A 19920-nucleotide genomic window follows, 5' to 3' on the forward strand; every position below is an offset into this window, starting at 1 on the left:
TGGGGATACTTTGGGGAACTTAAGGCCTAGAAGTAGACATATGGTTCCCGATGATTGGTAGCAGGGCTCACCTGAACTGAGAAGAAAATAAGTCAAGGTCTTGGCAGAGATCCAGTCGCATTTGTCCTGAAACATTTGTCCACTTTCCCCAGATGATAAGGTGTTATCCTACCTCTGAAAACATTGCGCAAAGACTTGTTTTGCTGACTGCTCCATTTGTGCTGGTCAAACACATGAGTATGCTTCTGAGAGATGTGGATAGGTCCAATATGACTGATGAGAGATCTCCACATGTCCAACAGCAGCCTGAAACATTCCTGTTTCCCAGGCCTATCAGCCATGGGAGGTACCTATGACTGGTACGGACAGGGAGTGCTCAGGGTCTGACAAGGGAACACTATAAGAGCAGAGTGCCAGAGAGACGGGTAGGTAAAGCCAAGAGACTATCGCCATGCTTTGGATTGTCAGCTGTCTTGCTCTAGTGGCCTCTGCACTGGGTGAGTGTCATGCTCATATTGTGGCAGTCGGTGGTGGAACACCTAGTCCTCAAACCGTCAGGGGAAACAGGTTATGACGGACACAAGCACACGTGAACATGTACAAATGTTGTGTGATGTGATGATGGAGTGGTGGACAAGATGCCATGAGCTGGTTTGACTTTCATGACGTTGGTTAAAGTCGTGGTCAACCTGTCTTCTGATGGTGTCGGTTTTGGGCCCTAGGGTGCGGAGTGCCCTCCATCAAGCCCCAGGTGAGCGACTACAACAAGATTGTGAATGGAGAGAATGCAGTGTCCGGGTCCTGGCCGTGGCAGGTGTCCCTACAGGTAATCTACATTCACCTTTTTTTTTAAACACACACTTTTCAGAAATTCCTTCAGAGTGACTTGCTCAGTGACATGAATCCCAAATCCCTCTCCCTCCAGCAAACCAATGGCTTCCACTTCTGTGGAGGATCTCTGCTCAGCCCATACTGGGTGGTCACAGCTGCTCATTGCCGTGTCACGTAAGTGGTTTTGCCCTCAAGTGCTTCACCTCTGCCCTTCTGGCAGATACTGTCAGTGGGAGCATTGTGTCAGACTGCAAAAATGCCCTGTGAAATATAAGTGCATGATGTAAGTAAAGTGCTTGCTTATGCTTAAAACAAGTACATCTGGGGGGCCATTACAGTAAAAAAAAAAAGTGTCACCTCACATGATTTCTCAAAATAATGTGTAATTTACTTCAATTAAGTCTCTAGATTAATACCAAAAACAAGTCCAATTATATTTTAAAATCTAAAAACAGGATTATCACTCTCAGATCTACATATTTTGCAGTGCATGTGTCTCTCTCTCTCCACCCCCCCCACCCCTTCACCCACAGTCCTGGCCGTCACCGTGTCATCTTAGGAGAGCACAATCGCAATTCCAACGCTGAGCAGATTCAGGTCAAAAGCATTGCCAGGGTAAGATTCTACGCCCGATGAAGGGATAATTCACACATCAAAGCAGCTGGGAAATTTTCAAAATATTTAAAATGGTCAAGCTCAAAAAAATGCTTAGCAGCCATAATGACTATAAGCGTCTGCTAAATGAATGAAACGTAATGGAATGACTGAGTTAATGTCAACTTCTCTGCATTGGCATCCGTGCAATGTTCCCTGTAGGCTATCACCCACCCCTACTACAACAGCCAGAACTTCAACAACGACGTCACCCTGCTGAAGCTGTCCTCCCCAGTCCAGATGACAAACCGTGTGTCCCCTGTGTGCCTGGCCTCCTCCAACTTCAACTCTGGCACCCGCTGTGTCACCACTGGCTGGGGAAAAACCGGCACTACTTGTGAGTGGAAGTGGAACCCCAGTACAAAGTTCAAGTTTGTTTGCCACTTATGACAAGTACAAGTAGTGGTTCATTGGAATTCTTAGTCATGCTCTTCTCAACTGTACTCCTGAACAGTCAGTGGAAAAGGGACACACACACATTTGTATGCATACACACATACACAGACAGCCTCGCGCTCACCCATTCCTCTGTTTTCCTCCTGTGGTTCCCAGCAAGCCCATCCATCCTCCAGCAGGTGGCCCTGCCCCTGCTCACCCCTGCTCAGTGCAAGCAGTACTGGGGTCAGAACAGGATCTCTGATGCCATGATCTGTGCTGGAGCTTCTGGTGTATCATCTTGTCAGGTAACTCAGTTCTCCTGGAACCAGTTCAAAAATATTTCAGGGATAACTATCGGTTTTATTCCCATTACTTTTCTCCCTGTCTGCCTTTCTAGACTTCCTGTATTCTACACACTTTATTTTCTTGAAAGCAAGCTCTTCTCTGTGTCCACTAGGGTGATTCTGGTGGCCCCCTGGTTTGCCAGAATGGAGGTGCTTGGTACCAAGTGGGAATTGTGTCCTGGGGTACCAGCAACTGCGATGTGCGCACCCCTGCTGTGTACGCCCGCGTCTCCTATCTTCGTGGCTGGATTGAGCAGACCATGGCCTCTAACTAGGTTTAGAGCCTGATGCATGTAATAAAAAAAAACAGTTGCTGTAGAGGATGAGTCAGAAATAAAAGAAAAGCTATGAAACAAAACTGTTCAACCTGTTGTCCCTGTTACTTCGGATTACATACAAGATTACATGTTGTGGAGGGAGAGAGAGAGAGAGAGAGAGAGAGAGAGAGAGAGAGAGAGAGAGAGAGAGAGAGAGAGAGAGAGAGAGAGAGAGAGCGAGAGAGAGAGAGATAAAGGGAGGGGTTTGAGAGAGAAGTAGAAGGAAGAGTGCAGCAACAGCTTGTTTGCCCTTGTCATCTGTGGTGAGAGTAGCCAGGTTGTATTCACTACAATGGCGACAACGATGAGTAAGTTGCTCTAAAACTTTTCCTTTTATGATAATGCAACGTTAACAGTAAGTAGGCCTACTTAATAAAATCTTTTCTTTCCATAATTATACAAGTCATGTTTAGGAAACTCATGTTTTGGGGGGATTTCAAAACATTTTGTTGTACCACAAACAATGGATAGTCAGAAATATACATTTACAGACCACACCAGCAATGTATATCTTTTTTAGTTTTAATTGAAGGTAGAACAAGCATGAACGAATTAAGGAATGAAGGAGTCGAGTGAGAGTCATCCAGGCAGAACACTCTGAAAGAGGCGGATGAGTCGTAAGGTCTTGAATGGGCTTCTTGGAGTTTGGCCGATCCCCTTGGGATCGGCCAAGGCTCCCCAAGGCTCCCCAAGGCTGCTGGATAGCAGAAGGGGAGATGCAGAGTAGAGGATATGGGAGAGGAGTTGGGGAGGGGGTGGGATGCAAAACTAGAGATGCATGATATACTAGAGATACATGCAATATACCAATACTGGTATTTTGTATGTATTGCAGAGAACTATCCAGCATGTCGTTTACACAGTAACTCGGTGCCCAAGGATATACTTCTTCCCATCTGTTTTCCCCAGCTCTCTTATGGACTTCTTCTGTAGTTCAAGTTGTATTTATATCAGGCTACTAACTAGCCTGAGTTATATGTTGGATTATCTGATGAGTATCAGGTGTGTAAATTTTATGGTAATCTGGTGCGTAGGCATGGGTGTTGTGGTATGGTCATCTCCTACTGAACCTCAGTCAATTCCAAGTCCAAGTCCAAAAATCTCAATTTGTCGATGTATTATAATTTTTTAACTTATTTTTTTATTCATATATTTACAAATGTACATGACGATGACACCAATGGTTTCCGCTAAAGTTGCAACTGATGTAAAACTGTTTCCCTCTGATTTTAGGCTTACAGAACATCACTCTGAATGTCACCCTGGGGGCATCTGAAGGGGCAAGACCAAACCTAAGCTGGCCGTCGACAATATCTCTGGTGATCCACTATGTGACATTTGTGACCGGCACCATTGGTAATGGTCTGGTCATCTATGTGACAGGGTACAGGATGACAAAAACAGTCAACTCAGTGTGGTTCCTCAACTTGGCCATTACTGACTTCCTCTTCACCGCCTTTCGAATCATTAGCATCATTCACACAACTCACAATTTTGAGTGGATCTTTGGACCCTTTATGTGTAAGCTGAACAGCATGGTGAACGTGCTAAACATGTTCACCAGCATCTTCATCCTGGCGGCCATCAGTGTAGACCGCTGCCTGTGCACATGTGTGGTAGTATGGGCCCAGAATAAACGCACAACACGCAAGGCTGAGTTCACATGTGTTGGGATCTGGCTGGTCTCTTTGGTTTGCAGCATCCCTTACATTGTCAACCGAGAAACAATATTTCAAAACGGCAAAACATACTGCTATTCAAACATTACTCTTAAAGGACACAAGGACCTCATAGTGTTACGTTTTGTACTGGGATTCCTCATCCCTTTCGTAGTCATCATTGGGTCTTATGTCGCCATAGGAATGCGCGCCAGACGCCTCCATAGGAAGAGACTAGGGCAAAGGTCTCTCCGCATCATCTTTGCAATCATCCTGGCTTTCTTTATATGCTGGCTGCCATTCCACGTGTTCCAGTTCACAGACTATTATTGTCGCGTGGTAGCAGTCAACCAAACTTTCGAATCTTTAGTGTATGGGGGTCTTACACTGTCCACTAGCCTGACAGTTTTAAACAGCTGCCTGAACCCCTTTCTTTATGTCTTCATGCGTGATGAGTTCCAGAGGAAGCTTCGTCAGTCTGTGTGCCTGGTCTTTGAGAGTACTTTTGCAGAGGACCTGGTCATATCATCTCGCTCCCTGACATACTATCTGTCCCGGATCTCACGCAAGTCAGACTCTACTGCCCCCGAGCCAGAGACACAAGCATCTCCCCAATGGCCAACTCAGAGAAACTGTGACTGACTTCATCATAGAGGGGGGGGGGAGCAGGGTTTCAAATGCATTGTAATGTACTATGTCCTATGAGGCAAGCACTCAGGCAAGCTACTTAGAATTTGACCGTTATCCAACGCTGATCTTTTCTATGTCGTTAATTCAATGAGTAAGACTAAACTATAAAGTGCATACAATCTTAGCTTCAATTAGATCTTAGCAACAATATCGGTTAGACAGTATAAAATATATATAGTTGTCATGAAATGTAACAAGGGCTAAAGGTTGTACTTGTACTCTGATAGCCTATAACTTAATAAAGACTTGGGCCTATGTCAAATGTAGCCTGTCAATGTTCTCTTTTATTTGCATAGTAAATGTTTACTCAATTTCCATGTTTCACTAGGCCTATTTCCTTACAGTAGGCTACATGTGGAACTATATGACCTTTTCAAATAAAAATAATATCCATACTTCATTTTCCTTGTTAGTTTGTTTGAGCGTTATACTAAATAACTGTAGCCTACCTTTACAAAGTTGAGGTGACTATAAATATATTGAAGACTGAACTGTTTATCTGATTTGCATCACTACAGTCATTTCCAGGAATGAATGTTCCCCGGTCTACACTGAGAAAGAATAAGTAGATTTACATGAGATGACATTAATATGATTACATTAATATTATTGTGTATGTAGGTTGAATCAGTATCGTATGAAAATAAAAGCCTTGGCTTGAGTATGAACCACCAAAACAAAGGTATGTTATAGGCCCACATGTAAAGCTTTTGCTCTGCAGAAGTTAAACGGTTAAGTTGCATATAAATCAAAAACATGACATAATATATATACTGCACATTGACATAACTTGTTCAGTCAAATTCACAGAAGATTTAAAAAAAACATTTTAATAGTTTTTTGGCCTTGACTTTTAACGTGACACACTATGACATTTCAGTACAACACTGAAAGATTCATAATATCAACAGAATGAATTACTGAAATTCAAAAGATTTATTAAAAAATTTGGCCAAGTTATCACTTTGATAAGATTCAGTTTAATCCCATTAAATCCAAATTACAATAGTAAATTCATAGAAATTGATTACATGTATGATTAATGAAATTAGCTACAATTTAAATATTCACATATATAAATGTATCATTTACATATTTAGGTAATCCTTGTCATAGACAAGAGTGACAAAATACTTTTTTACATTCAAGTTCTACATTTGTAGCAAAGAAACTGCATTTAGCTATCAAAAATAACAATGCACCACAACACTGCAATGCACCAAAATACCATCATATACTGGATTCATCATACCAGATACAGCTAGAAAACGATTGGCCAATTTGATTTATCTCAAATACATCCTCCCTTGTTTGAATACGCATGTATTGCAGAGAACTAAAAGTGGGTGAATGTCTTTGAATCCTTTCTTGAGGTGACACAGTAAGAACAAGGGCACCCTACAGCTCTGGCATGTTGCGAAATCTCAAGTCCAGCATGTGTTTACACAGTAACTCTATTGTGCCCAAGGATGATAGGATAGATTATCATTACATGGCTCCTCCCCGTCTTATTTTCCAGCTCTCTTATGGGCTTCTTCTGTAGGCTGGTTCAAGATGCCCTCAACGGTCATACATCTCCTTCATCTCCTTAAGGATCCGGATGCTTTCACTGTATCTCAACTGGTTTTTATTGGAGGATTCTTTCCATCTAAAAACACAATTGGATTCAAAAGGTTAGAAGGTAAAGGTTAAATACTAGAAGCTATTTATTGTGGGTTAGATAGTGCTTTGCCTTCATCAAAACAACATTACAGAGTATCAAGATTTGATCACAATAGTAATGTTACAACAAATGAAGTTGTCAAGAGCGTACTTTTGCCTGATTCTTTTCCAGCGCTCCATGTGGTTATATATGAGAGGACCAGACACAGGGGCTGCATCTATTGGCTGTACATATAAAAAAATAAAATAAAACAATTAGAGAAAAAACTATGAACATTTGAATTTGATTGATACAAATGTATCTTGTACATGCTGCACAATTAAACAGTACCTTGGTGGTGGTGGTGGTGGGCTTTTCTGTGGGCGGAATCCGCAGATTCACAGGGTCTCCAGAGGGGCTGATTGGACAGGAGGTAGGAGGAGGGAGGCGGTAAACATTCTGACCCTTACCATTCAGCATGTCTGTAACCTGGATATTTTGGAAATTCAGAAGAAAAACCTTAGTTGAATGCATGGACTTGAATATACTTCCGTAACATATAATTGCTAATGATACATTAATGTCTCCATTTGTTGTCAGCGTACTGCTGGATGCAACATGACCTCGTCCTCTCCCATGCTGTGGGGGGGAGAAGCAGCTCTCTCTCTCACGGCAGGGTTGTTTCTCATCCAGGCACGGCATATAGGATATAGGGGGCTACTGGTGCTGAACTGGGCCAAGTCCACGCTGCGATCGAACAGCTTGATAATGTACGCATCTGGCAGACATAGGGGTAATCGAATGGGAATAATGCAATGAGTAATATAAGGGAAACGTGACAAACCTCAAGTTATTGTCTCTGCAGGATTTGCAGAGAGATTCTATAAGAAAAACCTGGTTTACTTTGCTTGTGTTGGTTAGTCTCTGATAAACCATCATCCATCTCCTTCCGTTTCTTCCTTCTGTGTTGTGGGAACTTGGATGCCTGCCTGTAAAAACCATCGAAGAAGTTAGGGGCTTTCATTATCCAGTTATAGTCAAAAGGGGTTTCTGGAAACAGTCTTACCGCTTTCCAGCAGAGGATGGAGACAAATCCCTGGGGGGGGAAAAACATGGAATCAGGATTGTAGGAGCCAAAATTGAATTATAAGGCAAAAAATATTTAAAAATTAAATTAATACTTGTTTAATGAGTCTGACGCTATCTTTCCGGAATCATCTTCATTTTGTTCCCTGAAAAAGAATGTCCAATGAGATGTATTTAGCAGTTACTAAACATACACTATATAGACAAAAGTATTGGGACACCTACAGGAGATTTTATGACATCCCGTCCTAAATCCAGCTATAACAGGTTCCACTCTTCTGGGAAGGCTTTCTACAATATTTAGGAGTGCGTCTGTGGGAATTTGTGCCTATTCAGCCACAGGAGCATTAGGGAGTTAGGGCACTGCTGTTGGGTGATTAGACCTGGCTTGCAGATGACGTTATACAGCGAGGGTCTGTACGGAAACGTTTTGTTGATTTTGGTGTGAAAAAACTTGACCGGCCTGCACAGACCACTGACCTAAACGCCATCAAACACATTTGGGATCAATTCTAACGGCATCTGCAAGCAAACAAAGCTGACACAGCAGGATCTATCAACTGGTTCGGTGTCTTACTTTTCACTGTCACTCTTCTCTACCAGTCCCTGTAGAACTGCATCCAGTCTGCCGCGAGCACCAGTCCCCTCTACATCTGCACATAGGGAGAAATCATATATGATTTGACGACTACAGTAGCTAGAACTGAGTCACATTTTAAGGAAGAGAGGGCATCCATACCTGGCTTTTCGGTCTTGACCTTTACGTGATGCATGATGATTCTGAAAATTACAAGCAGACCATCAATAACTACAATAGCATGTGAAAGACAGAAAAAAATTGCCCTTAAACTAACCTCAAAATGACGTTTACTAACATTTGTCTTTTATCGAGGAGGATGTTGCATAATTCTGGGTGCGAAAATGTATCACAGACACACAGTAATAGCTTGTCAACGAGTGTCACAACAATGGGACAGGACTACACAACTGTCCTAACTAGTAGAATACACACTTTTGAGCAGGTAAATCTACTGAAAGTATATGACCCATATCAACACAAACAACATTGATATGTTCGGAGACATATTTGTTTTCTGAAACCACCTACCTAGAATGAAGTAAAAAAGTACTGTACAGTTCTGTTTGTGCTAACGATGTTAGAGCTAGCTAGTTAAGCTAGCTGTTGATTGTCTAGCTAACAGTCCCAGACTAGGACTCCTACTAGTGCTAGCTCGGTTATGTGTTAGTTTAATAACTCCATTCGTCGGATACATTTTACATGAGCAATATGTCTAGCTGAGTATTTTAAATAATTTCAAACATTGTCAACAAGCGAGGTTGTGTACCTTATGTGGTCACTGGTGGCTAACGTGGTAACGTTCGCTGAATTAGCTCGACTTTGCACTTCTGCGCGCTACCTTGTAGACGTCTCTGCTAATTGCTGATTGGACGTAAAAAAAACGAACTTTACGTTTGTCATTGGTTAATATTGACGTCGCTCTTTTGAAATTACTTTCGGATTGGCCGAAATGTGTTGTAGTAAATGACGTTTTACGTAAACAAACAAAACAATTCCACAATCTGTTAAAATATAGAATTATGGATTCTCACCAGTAAGATTGGTGGTTGCGTTGCCTTTTCTATGTATTTGTCAATTCGTGTTAATAGGTACACATTTACTGCCTTACGTATAATCTTTCTTTTGTCGTTTGGTACCTTGGTTACTGACAACGTAACTCAGCCAACGCGGAAGGCGGGCAATGTGACTGAGTACAGTAGCTTGCTGAGTTGTTTGTTAGAATAGTTTTATTCTTAAATCAGGAATCACAACAAACCCCTCTGCACAGAGGTTGCAAATTCAGTACACAGCTTCGGTAATATGAAGTCCAGGTGAGTTGATGGTAAAATCATTACTAGTTACTACTAGCTAGCAAATCACTTTAAGAAACCAGAAAAAATATTGCACCAGCAGGAATATATGTTTGTTGATTTCAAAGCTTCAGCATTCTATTTTTCTTAGTGGTGGTGCCTTATTTACAAGGCAGAACCCATTCGTGCAAGATCCTCCTTTGGGAAAGGCACACTACAACCCCACCCGTACCCAGAAGCTTCCAAAGCAACAAAGGAAAACAGTAAGTTAACAAACATGACGTGCTGTAGTCTGTAGACTCTAGTGTAGAGAATCCTCAACTGTTTCTTTAGAGCTTCCATGTACAGCATCTTGATTTCATTGTCCCACATCAGACTCTGAGTCCTGTTAGACTCACCAAGCCTTCCGGGTCACCGCCTGTCCAGACACTGTCTCTCAGCCCAGAGGACCAGCGCTTCCTAAGTGGAGCAAACCACTTAGTCCTCTGCCCCCCTCCTGCCACAGACACCCAGCCTAGTTTCTCAGAATCCTGGCCTTCAACCGATCTTGGGTCCTCCCCAGCCAACACAACTCCCTCACCCAATGCGGATGCTGTGACACAGGCTAAACAAGCAGGAAAGTCCATGGATCCTGATGGACGAGGAGATCAAGAAGATTCAGTGTTGGCAAAGTACAGGGCACTACATGAGAATGCACAATGGGACAGTTGAATACCTGTTTTTGTGTGTTCGAAATCTTTAACTTCCCATTATGGCTCCCCGTCCTAGGTATGTTGAGCGCTTCCGTCATGGCCGACCTCAGAGCCGAGAGGAACGTCAACAGATGGGCACTGGAACGAGCGAGGGGCAGGAGCCTTTCTGGTGGCTGTCACCCTCGCCGTTACCCTCCAGTTCTACGCCCACCCAAACCTCAGACAAAAGTACCTTGTTTTGATCATAGATATATATCTATGGTTTTGATGACCCGTTCAGAAGTTGCCTAAACGGTGTGTTTAGCAGGCACAATCCAGCTTACTTCCCGTTCTGATTTTCTTGTGAACAGAGTTCTCGTTTCGTTTGAAAAACGACCCCACGGGCTCCACTCTGAGCCCAGTCGGCAATCCTCAGCATGACTCCACCCTGTCCAACTGCACAAATCTCCTAGATCTCAGTGCTATGGTGAGTCAGAAAAACATGTATGTGGACAGTTTGTGGCTGGTCTTACTGTTCTTTCAGAATAAATGCATCCAATAAGGACATACTTTGTCTTTCACTACTCTTCCTATCACATATAGGATACTGTTCTGCCAATAGAAAGTCTGCATACATTTACATTTAGCAGACACTCTTATCCAGAGTGACTTACAGTAAGTACAGGGACATTCCCCCCGAGGCAAGTAGGGTGAAGTGCCTTGCCCAAGGACACAACGTCATTCGCACGGGCAGGAATCGAACCGGCAACCTTCTGATTAATAGCCCGATTCCCTAACCACTCGACCATCTGACCCTGCATAGCACACTGGTGGCTAAAAGCAACATCAACAAATGTGCTTGACAGTGTCAGCTTACCTTAAAATACAAGAGAATGGCAGAAAGGCACTTCATGCAAACTCTGCTCTGTGACGGATAAATATTTAAAGACCAGAACTATACACAACATGTCCTAGCCAACGTCTGTGTTTATTTGAATCCTTGAGAAGTCATTTCCATGGACGTCGCCTGATAAATTTGTTTACATAGACACCACATCAGCAGAAGACAGGCCTATCCCAAATGCCCCCAACCATTAGAGGTACATTTAAAACATTTTTGTGATGCTGTGTCTAATGCAATGAACCCCTCCCCTCCACACAAACACACATCCCGATTCCCAGGGCCTGTCTGACTCTTCCCATGGTTACCTTGGTGACTCGGATATACTGCAGCTGCAAGAGAGAGCCAACAGACTGCTACACAGAAGGTACAAATGACTTGGGATTGGGACACTAACCAATTGTTTTGATACACAATTTTATTGGTGGGACAATTTTTCTTGGTTTCCCCGTCCCTAACATAGACTGATAAATGTCCTAATAAGGCATTTGTTGAATAATGTGACCATTCTATTTAGCAAATATATTCCTGGCAGTTCCAGTCTTTGTCCCATAAGTAGCATTGATGGTATACCATTGATTCCTCACAATCAATTAAATGCTTTGGTTTTACTACCAAAACCATCTGTGCAGTTTATTACTCAATTAAATCATTTATTTCAGAATCAAACTGAAATCAAAATCATGCCTAATGATTGTAAATTGTTTTGTGTTTGGTCTGCACTCAAACGTTCTTGAATTTTCGATTCCAGCGAGCACTCTGTCAGCAGTGGGTCTGTGCCCATCAGCTCTGAAGGCCTGGCCTGTTCAGACTTCTCCTCCCCTGTCAGTGTAGATGAGCCAGTCCGCAGGCCTACCATTCCCAGTCTCATCGACTCCACCACTGGTAGGCCATATCCAGTGCAGTGACACGCTGCATGTATTCCTAGATGTCTCATTGATGAGTTTCCTCTTAACCCTTGTGTCATCTTCGGGTCATTCTGACCCATCAGTCATTGTGACCCACCGTCGTATTGCGACAACTTTACTGCATACAAAAACAAAGTGAAGCTTTTTCTTTTAACCGTTGGGCTGTCTCAGACCCCCCACATTGCAAAGGTTAAAAGAAAATTATTTGTATTTGTTTTCGTATTGGGTAAACACAACGATGGTTCGTTATGAACCATTGGGTCGTGTGACCCGAAGGCAGCACAAGGGTTACGATATAGGTCTTCACCAAGAAACATATATCCTAGACCAGGCACGGCCCTAACTGCCTTGCTGCGCAATCTTAATCAAACCTACAGTGAATCCAAGGACGGCTTCCTTTCATGCTAACCCCGTCCTTAAACCTCTTGGTCGTTCTGCGAATCGCACACGCCCTGAGGAGGATATCCTGTTCCAGTGGCGTCTAAGGAGAAAGATGGAAAATGCCAGACTGTGGCCACAGTCACTTTCACAACAGCCACAGTCAGCCATCTGGCAGGATCATAAGGTATTTAGAGCTATACCTGCCACTAACACGCCTGCCCACAAGTTTTCAAAATCTCTTCACAAATTGAAATGTGGAAACATTCATCTTTTTGAGCTTTGATTTTACCCCCAGATCGTCTTTCCTGCTGATCGCATGCGTAGAGGCACACCTAACTTCACCCCTGCCCCTCAGGACACAGAGTCTGCCCCCCATGGACCATGCGGCCCAGAACCGGCACCTTCTCTCGTGCCTTCTTTTCCCATCTCCAGCCCCACTGTGTCCAAACTGCTGTCTGATGCCCCCGTCCCAGCCCACATGCACCTCCTCTGCGATGTCCTGCCCTGCCCCGACCGGCCTTCACCGCAGCCTGTGCACCGGAAAAGCCCCCAGAGATGGCAGGTTTCTGGGAGTAACATAGCCCCAAGGCAGCCCTCGGGTCCAGCCAACTCAGCAGACACCTCCACGGAGGAGCCCGCCAGTAAACACGAGTCCTCCCCCCCACCTGCTTCATCTGAGACGACGGGGGAGGAGTGGGTGGATGAGCAGAGGAGGGCTGAGGGGCAAAAGACCAAGGAGGCTCCTCCGAGGAAGCATGTGGAGCAGTCCGAGAAGCAGCCAGGGACATCCAGCAGAAAGAAAAAGAAGAAAACGGCAAGGTGAGACTCGTTTGTTTTATCAACCGAAACCCATTTCAGATCCATTCGTTGATGTGTTTTAGTGAAGTTGAATATCTGCAGGGTTCGTGGGGACCATGCTGAGAGGCCCGTCTATACAGACAAAAGCCTAGCAGCAGTCCACCAGCGCAGGAGTCCAGACAGGGCCCACACATGGAGGGAGGACAACAGCAGGGATCCTGGCCGGCAGGAGAGAGCTCAGGGGTTGACCAGAGAAGGCCGCCCAGGAGACTGTGCGCCACCCCCCTCCCCCATCCACAGCGCCCTGGGACAGGTCAGTACTTTCTGAGAAGTACGAGCATGACTTGGACTATTCTCGGACGGCAACACATTTTGTCAGCTGACCCCTTCCGAGTCACCCCTCTAGGTATTTCATTGATATAAAAGCCTGTCAGTGCAGCACCGGTACATTTCAGCTGAGGGAAGGATCTAATGTCGCCCTGGCAGGTCATATCAGGGGTTCTGTTTCCTACCCCGGATTCACCCCCGGGCCCCAGGACCCCCATGTCCGTGGACACCCCTCCCGCACCTCCACAATCCCCTGCTGCCCTGGCCAGCGTGCAGCCACCCACGGAGGTCATCTCCCAGCTGCTGCAAGAGGCTGAAGGTGAGCAGGAAGGGATCTAAGACTTTTGACCCCGTTCTTTAAATAGATGCCAGTCACTGTGTGGTCCACTAGGCTTAAACCTCCTCTTCCTCAGCTCTAAAAAAAAAATATATATTCATATTTCTTTTGCCATTAATATCCACCTTTGGGGGCCAGTGTGTCTTGTGTCAGACACGTGAAGGCATGAGGACAATTTTGGAGGCTACAAATGTAATAAAACACTGCCCTCTATTGTAGACTTGCAATTATATCATGGACCAGTGCCAATGAGCTCCAGCAAGCTGTAGTCACTAACTGTTATAGCCTGGTAATGCCCTGTACATATTTGACTATTTATACCTGTGTACACTGAACATGTGTCCATACAAATGCATTGGTGGAAATGAAAATATTTGATTTAAAGTGTATTCCCCATCAGTGTATTCAACTGTATTATATTTTATGATAAAATGTTACATTGTCATTATTGCTTATTTTTTAAGATTCAGATGAGAAGGAGTTTGAAGATGACCCCTTACTTCAAGTCCTTCGGAAACAGAGAAGATGGGTGAAGGAACAATTGAGGCAAGTTGGTATGTCTTAGCCTCACCTTCATGAGCAATAAGCATCTACTGCAGAGTGTAGACATACTACAGTCAACAACATCTATTGGTGCGCCTCCCTTTTCATATAGCACTGATATTGCCTTCGTGAATCAAGACTGTTGGCTTAGGATTTAAGCAACCATGACTAAGCTCTAAAATTTGAATAATTTCTCTCTGTTTCAGGGAGGTAGACTCACTGTTGGAAGACCTCCAAGAGGAATGATAGCCGCTGGTGAGAATAAAGGAAAACAGCGCAGAAGCGTTTTTAACATAATTTGTAAATAAATATATTGTGCATTTATTTATGTGACAGCAAATATTCCAACAATAAATATTTGGTAAATATACATCAACATTTGTGGTGTCTTATAGTGCATCAATACTTAAACATGTCCACTGTTTAAATTGTATTACATAATATTTACAACGAATAGCTGTTTTCATAAAACATTAAGATTGATGAGTAACTATTGCTTTAACGATAGATGTATTAGGAGTTGGAATCAGTTCTGTATGTACAAAGCTTAGAGAACAGGGTGTTTTTGTGATGATGCCAGGATGCTAATGTGTGTTCTGGCACGTGCAGAAGCTTCTCCGAGAGTGTTTGCTTATGTAAGTGGTGGAGGATGGAGGCTTTGTGCCTGCATGTCCATATCAGTTCATTTTGAAGGCTTTTGTCATCATGTGTTTTGGCTTTTTAGAAGTGGTAGGTGTGTGGATGTGTGTGTGTTATGGTTGCGAATTGGCCAGGGTTCTCGACTCCTCGCCCTGCAGCAGTGGTGCTGATATGATGAGAACGCCGTCAGGAGAGACGGCAGACTCCAAGGCCATGGTGTCCACTCCGTCTGGGATCCTGTACCGCCGGTTAAACTGCCTCGTCACCATCCCAGCCCCATCCTTGAAAACACAGACCATAGAACACTTACAGGAATGCACGCTTTGGGACTTGTGTAAAAAAAAAAAAAAAAACAGTTTTGACAACCCCAGCTGATTCACTGGGCTGTTGATGTGTCAGCCAGTTAGCGTATGGATTATGCAAAGAGGACAGCTCTTGTGCAAGCGAGCACACATACCTTTTTTTCCTCATGCTTTCCCTGCACCTCCACAAAGTGACCGGTTACCCTGACCATGAGCTCCTCTGGGTTAAAGAGCTTCACATCAACCTGAACCACAAATCCATTGTGATCACAGTTCACCTGCCAACATGAGAAATACATGGTCATCTATTAGTACTAAAGTGAAATTGGGAGTCCTTGCTGTCGCAGCTTCTTGCTCCATCTTTCCACGACCACTCATGTTAATCCAACAGTTTTTTGTTTTGCAAGTTACATTGGTCAGAAAGAATGACATTATCAAGTTGCTTGTGTTAATCTACTTACACGTTTCTTTTTTTTTTATATTTAAAGACTTAAAGAATAAAATTCCCCTTCAGAAATAGCTATAAATATTTGAGGATATTTGCATTGGACTAGCTTCACCATCTAACTGAAAGGAATCGTTTCTGGAATGTATTTCATTACCTGCGCAGTCCCAGTCTTTTCAGCTGCTGGAAGTAATAACTCGGAGGGATAGGTTCCAAACGTGCGTGGAATCAGCGGAGGTATGACCCGCTCCCATGGGATACCGCTTGCAGGAAATGTAGGCGGCAAATAGAAATCCATTGCACGTCTGAGAAACAAAACGTTGTCGGGTTGTGTCTCAAATTCACCCTCGCACAGCATTGTTGAAGGAATGGACTGAAGAGTCTGAGAGTGATGACTTTTACGATGCTGTTCAAGTGAGCTTTGAAAACCTTGTGTGGGTGAAATATTTAGACTTCAAATGAGTTGTTACTTACCAGTATGAGATGCCTGCAAGTCCCTGTTAGTCCTGACTGCCAAGAGAAGACTTTACACCCGTGCGTCTGTGCTTGACCCCTTTCTGGCAATTGGTGGAGCCGGTGTGGTTACAGTGTGTATTTATGGTGGAGGAGTTACATAAGTTGGGAACTATTCGCTGGGGGCACCTTGACGTTCTTTACTGGATTGGTTACACATCAACTGGGAATTAAGCCATTCTTTTGTGGTGTGATGCTTTTTTCATTCAACACCACACTTACAGTGCCTGTTGTTTTTGCTTATTAGGCTCCTACTTACCAGTATGGTCTGTCTGTTTTGACTGGCCCAAAAATAAGTTCAAAGACTGCCTGCCGTCTGTGCAGGTCATCAGATTCACATGGTAGAGCATGTGCAATAATATAAGCTCCCTCATATTTCTTATAATTAGATACTCTTGATGCACATATTTTAAAGCATAATAAGCACCGAATGTTCACAATCTTTACAACAGTTCTCTCCATTAATTATTCATGAATTCTCTGACTGTAAAGAAACTAAGCAATAAATACATTTGGATTGGCAGCAATATGTGAGAATTGTTAGCATATCAAATATACACCTGGGATTAAATAAAGCTAAAAAGTCTATTTCATTCAGCATTTAATTTGATTTGTTTGTTCAAATAAAATTAAGAGATAACTGGAGACAACACTTTATTCCTTTTCATAAGTCAATTTAAATCATTCTGTCCCACAGGAATGTCAGTGACCTTAACAGTGGATTATGTTCCTAATCAGGATGTCCTTCCAGACCGTGGACAAATGTCCACACGTTGCTTACGTGTGCCGTTCCCCATGACGCATCATCACACCTGATTCTTATTTTATTTATTGCACCATGACCCCTAGTACTGACAGACGTGACTTCGAAATGCTCTGAGACTAAACAACCAAGTGTTAGGTGTTGATGGGAACATGCCCTTCCTGTTTGTGGCGTCTGTCAGTATTATAGAGCCTGTCATTTTAAGCTGAGTGACTAAAAATGGCACCAACCATGATCCAGAACAGGGAGGGAGTAGAGCAGGGGAGCTTTCTCTCCAGACCTATTGAGTTTCACAATAGGCGCCTAAGAGATCAACTCAAGGCACTTAAAAGACTAATGCTGCAAACCCACTCTGGTGGTGTGATCACATGAACTGAAACAACTGTGTAAAAACAGCCGGTTATACTGAGTTCTAACTATTGAGGCGTGAGGACTATTTTTACAGTTATGAGAGCTCAAAGCTCAAATTGAATCATAAACTAAACACTCATTAAAAACCACTGTGGCTCTGTTGTTCTGGAAAGCTATTCACCTGCCACAAATTACTCAAATCAATCTACGTACTAGGAGAGGTATCCTGTTGTAAGAACACAAAAAGGCACATATAATTTAGAAAGTTAATGGACGTACGATTTATTTGTCATACATACACTCGTAAAAAAGGTTCTAAAGTGTACAACCTTCCACACACTAAAATGTTAACCTTTTGAATCAACTAGAACATTTTGAGAAAGGTGCAGTCGTATTTCCCCATTCATTAAAGTCAAGGAAATAACAATGATTAGCCTATGCATGGTTCCTATGCTACTTATGCCAATCAATTCTGCTGTTGTCTATATTAGTACAGTAGCCCGATACACCCATAACTATTTCAGTCAAAGGAGAATTTTTTTACAGATCTACATGGGACATGCTTTGGTTGTTATGTGGATCATCAGTGACTTTCAGTTTTCTCCATGTCGTGCTTCTCATGGTATGCCCAGTGGAATTGTGAAGGAGAGATAATCTGCCACCTCTCCCCACTGTGCTCTGAAGTGTTGGAATATGGTTATCCATGTAGTGAGTACCGCTACCCATAATAGCAACCCTAACGCTGATCGCTTTACATCTGGAAAATAAGAATTCAAATAGATCCCGTTGTTAGTCACTACTTGCTAGTGTGCAGTTACGAGACATTGAAAGCCTATAATGAACACATCTTGGTTCTAAGCTAAAAGTATTTTTGTACAACGTTCTCACAGATTGTGTCGTTTTAAACCTTGTCCACTAACTGATATAGAACACTTACATGTTTTGATCTGGAGTTGTTCGGTGTATGCCGGCTTCACAAAAGCTTCTCTGAAAAACCACACTACATTCACCAACCACAAGAACGGAAGGAAGGCAAACCCACCTGAGAAAAACAGACACAACGCTACTAAAGAACAGGCATATTATAGACAGTCATTTGAACATCACCCATTTACACTACAAACGTGTGATAAGATCAAGAATACCACCACCAGAAACAGACTACTTTGACTCTAGACTTTGGGGGGGGGACACACAAGTATCAGCCACACTTTGTTATTAAGTATGGGAGAGAGCTAGGCTGCTCTGCCCAGTCTTACCGAGGTAATATTTCCTGCATAAGCCGAGTTTCTCCTCATTGGGTAGGCGTTCTAAATTCATGCTGCTTTCCTGTAATTTGACTCACAGTAGCAGACAGTTGGGATATACTTTCTTGGACACCTGGAAATGAAACACTTATTGTTAATAGGTTTTTAGATTGAGTCATAGATACTGAAAACATAATTGAATAATTAAATTGCCATTCACCCATTATGACCGCAGAGAACAATGGTGTAACTGTTCTCTTTACAATGCACTACCAAGTACAATCTCAGTTCACATAAAGGCCTTGTGTCAATCCGTCATTAATAACACACTGCCCCCTATAGGAAATTGCGTGCAAAGTCGAAACATCACTTCTCGAAAAGTAGCATATTAATATGTCAGTCGACATTTCATCAAAATTCCTTAATATATGGTAAAATCAAATATCTCAGTATACAACACAATTATTGGCCAAATTGACATTCACTAACTGTGCTATTCAGGTTAGCTTGCTAGCTAGGCTACGCCTTTTCACGTAACCTACAATGGCTGTCTACCTGCTTTATGGCGTTCACTGTGTAACACAAAGACATTAGTGATTTTCTGTGTATTTTACCTGAGTGGTTACTGTATACAGCACTCAATTTTCTGTTCGATTCTCTGCTTAAAATTCTTACCGACGTTCAAACTCGCATTTAACAGCTCAAAACAAAAGAAAATTCCTTTCCACTTGTTCCGCTTCCTGCACGACGTACACGTGACGTATTTTCAGAGTATACAAAGTCATTTGATTTGGACTCCCGGGCCATCCCCCGGTACCTTAACATTTCACGTCCAATCCAATTGGTTAATGTCTCTACAATTAAACTTTAAAACACATGTTTCTTATATAAGAGGGAGTAGTCATTCGAAAATGATTTATTTTTCATTTACAATAATATATAGCTTAACTATTACATACATTTAATAATAAGTAACACTGTAAAAAAAAATCTATATATATATAATAATAATATTTATATTTAATTTCACAAAGTCAGTGTATGATGTAATGACAATGTAGTAACGCAAAAATTTTAGGCACGCATAGGTAAAACACGCATACGGGGGCGACAACCAAAAGGTATAGAAGCGAGAGCGCCATGACCATTCACAAAATAGTAAAATTTCTACTTGGGAATCTGGGTTTTGTAGTTGATCGTCAAGTACAGTTTTGTTTTATTCTGAATGTGGAGTAGCCAGTTGACCGTCTACACGAGATTAGGTGTCCCATTATTTGCATTTGATTTAATACTACTATTTTCAAATATAAATTAGGCTATACATG

General features: G+C 42.7%; 6 protein-coding genes across 11 annotated transcripts; 3 read left to right on the forward strand and 3 right to left on the reverse strand.

Moving 5' to 3' along the window:
• Positions 1–337: 337 nt before the first annotated feature.
• LOC134024177 (chymotrypsin-like protease CTRL-1) lies at positions 338–2573 on the forward strand. Its single transcript, XM_062466667.1, has 7 exons — positions 338–497; positions 723–826; positions 926–1005; positions 1365–1446; positions 1648–1822; positions 2038–2168; positions 2321–2573. Exons 1-7 carry the CDS (start codon positions 452–454, stop codon positions 2480–2482), a joined length of 780 nt encoding a protein of 259 aa, XP_062322651.1. The 5' UTR covers positions 338–451; the 3' UTR covers positions 2483–2573.
• Positions 2574–3153: 580 nt separating this feature from the next.
• On the forward strand, positions 3154–4833 carry LOC134023799 (chemerin-like receptor 1). The gene is made up of 2 exons (XM_062466161.1): positions 3154–3247; positions 3758–4833. The coding sequence occupies exons 1-2, from the start codon at positions 3154–3156 to the stop codon at positions 4822–4824; spliced, it is 1161 nt and encodes a 386-aa protein (XP_062322145.1). The 3' UTR covers positions 4825–4833.
• A 960-nt stretch (positions 4834–5793) lies between these two features.
• On the reverse strand, positions 5794–14696 carry lin37 (lin-37 DREAM MuvB core complex component). Of its 5 annotated transcripts, XM_062466670.1 has the most exons (11): positions 9868–9966; positions 8947–9041; positions 8340–8380; positions 8178–8253; positions 7696–7746; positions 7581–7610; positions 7409–7503; positions 7138–7292; positions 6866–7003; positions 6686–6759; positions 5794–6520 (listed from the first exon to the last, which is right to left on the reverse strand). In XM_062466670.1, exons 3-11 carry the CDS (start codon positions 8371–8373, stop codon positions 6433–6435), a joined length of 741 nt encoding a protein of 246 aa, XP_062322654.1. In that variant the 5' UTR covers positions 8374–8380; positions 8947–9041; positions 9868–9966; the 3' UTR covers positions 5794–6432. The 5 variants fall into 5 exon arrangements, with proteins under 5 accessions (XP_062322654.1, XP_062322655.1, XP_062322656.1 ...); XM_062466671.1 differs by lacking the exons at positions 8947–9041; positions 9868–9966 and adding an exon at positions 14556–14696; XM_062466672.1 differs by lacking the exon at positions 8947–9041 and having other exon boundaries at positions 9868–10003.
• proser3 (proline and serine rich 3) lies at positions 9130–14707 on the forward strand. Of its 2 annotated transcripts, none has more exons than XM_062466659.1 (13): positions 9130–9490; positions 9621–9732; positions 9845–10140; positions 10238–10389; positions 10512–10627; positions 11323–11408; positions 11793–11926; positions 12327–12514; positions 12626–13149; positions 13231–13441; positions 13615–13774; positions 14257–14346; positions 14542–14663. In XM_062466659.1, exons 1-13 carry the CDS (start codon positions 9480–9482, stop codon positions 14547–14549), a joined length of 2088 nt encoding a protein of 695 aa, XP_062322643.1. In that variant the 5' UTR covers positions 9130–9479; the 3' UTR covers positions 14550–14663. The 2 variants fall into 2 exon arrangements, with proteins under 2 accessions (XP_062322643.1, XP_062322642.1); XM_062466658.1 differs by having other exon boundaries at positions 9131–9490; positions 14257–14342; positions 14546–14707.
• hspb6 (heat shock protein, alpha-crystallin-related, b6) lies at positions 14619–16278 on the reverse strand. The gene is made up of 3 exons (XM_062466674.1): positions 15879–16278; positions 15432–15554; positions 14619–15255 (listed from the first exon to the last, which is right to left on the reverse strand). Exons 1-3 carry the CDS (start codon positions 16077–16079, stop codon positions 15088–15090), a joined length of 492 nt encoding a protein of 163 aa, XP_062322658.1. The 5' UTR covers positions 16080–16278; the 3' UTR covers positions 14619–15087.
• A 1326-nt stretch (positions 16279–17604) lies between these two features.
• Positions 17605–19367, reverse strand: psenen (presenilin enhancer, gamma-secretase subunit). Its single transcript, XM_062466675.1, has 4 exons — positions 19210–19367; positions 18608–18728; positions 18286–18390; positions 17605–18105 (listed from the first exon to the last, which is right to left on the reverse strand). The coding sequence occupies exons 2-4, from the start codon at positions 18666–18668 to the stop codon at positions 17966–17968; spliced, it is 306 nt and encodes a 101-aa protein (XP_062322659.1). The 5' UTR covers positions 18669–18728; positions 19210–19367; the 3' UTR covers positions 17605–17965.
• Positions 19368–19920: the final 553 nt, after the last annotated feature.

This window comes from Osmerus eperlanus, chromosome 7 (assembly GCF_963692335.1).
Source record: "Osmerus eperlanus chromosome 7, fOsmEpe2.1, whole genome shotgun sequence".
Lineage (NCBI taxonomy): Eukaryota > Metazoa > Chordata > Actinopteri > Osmeriformes > Osmeridae > Osmerus > Osmerus eperlanus.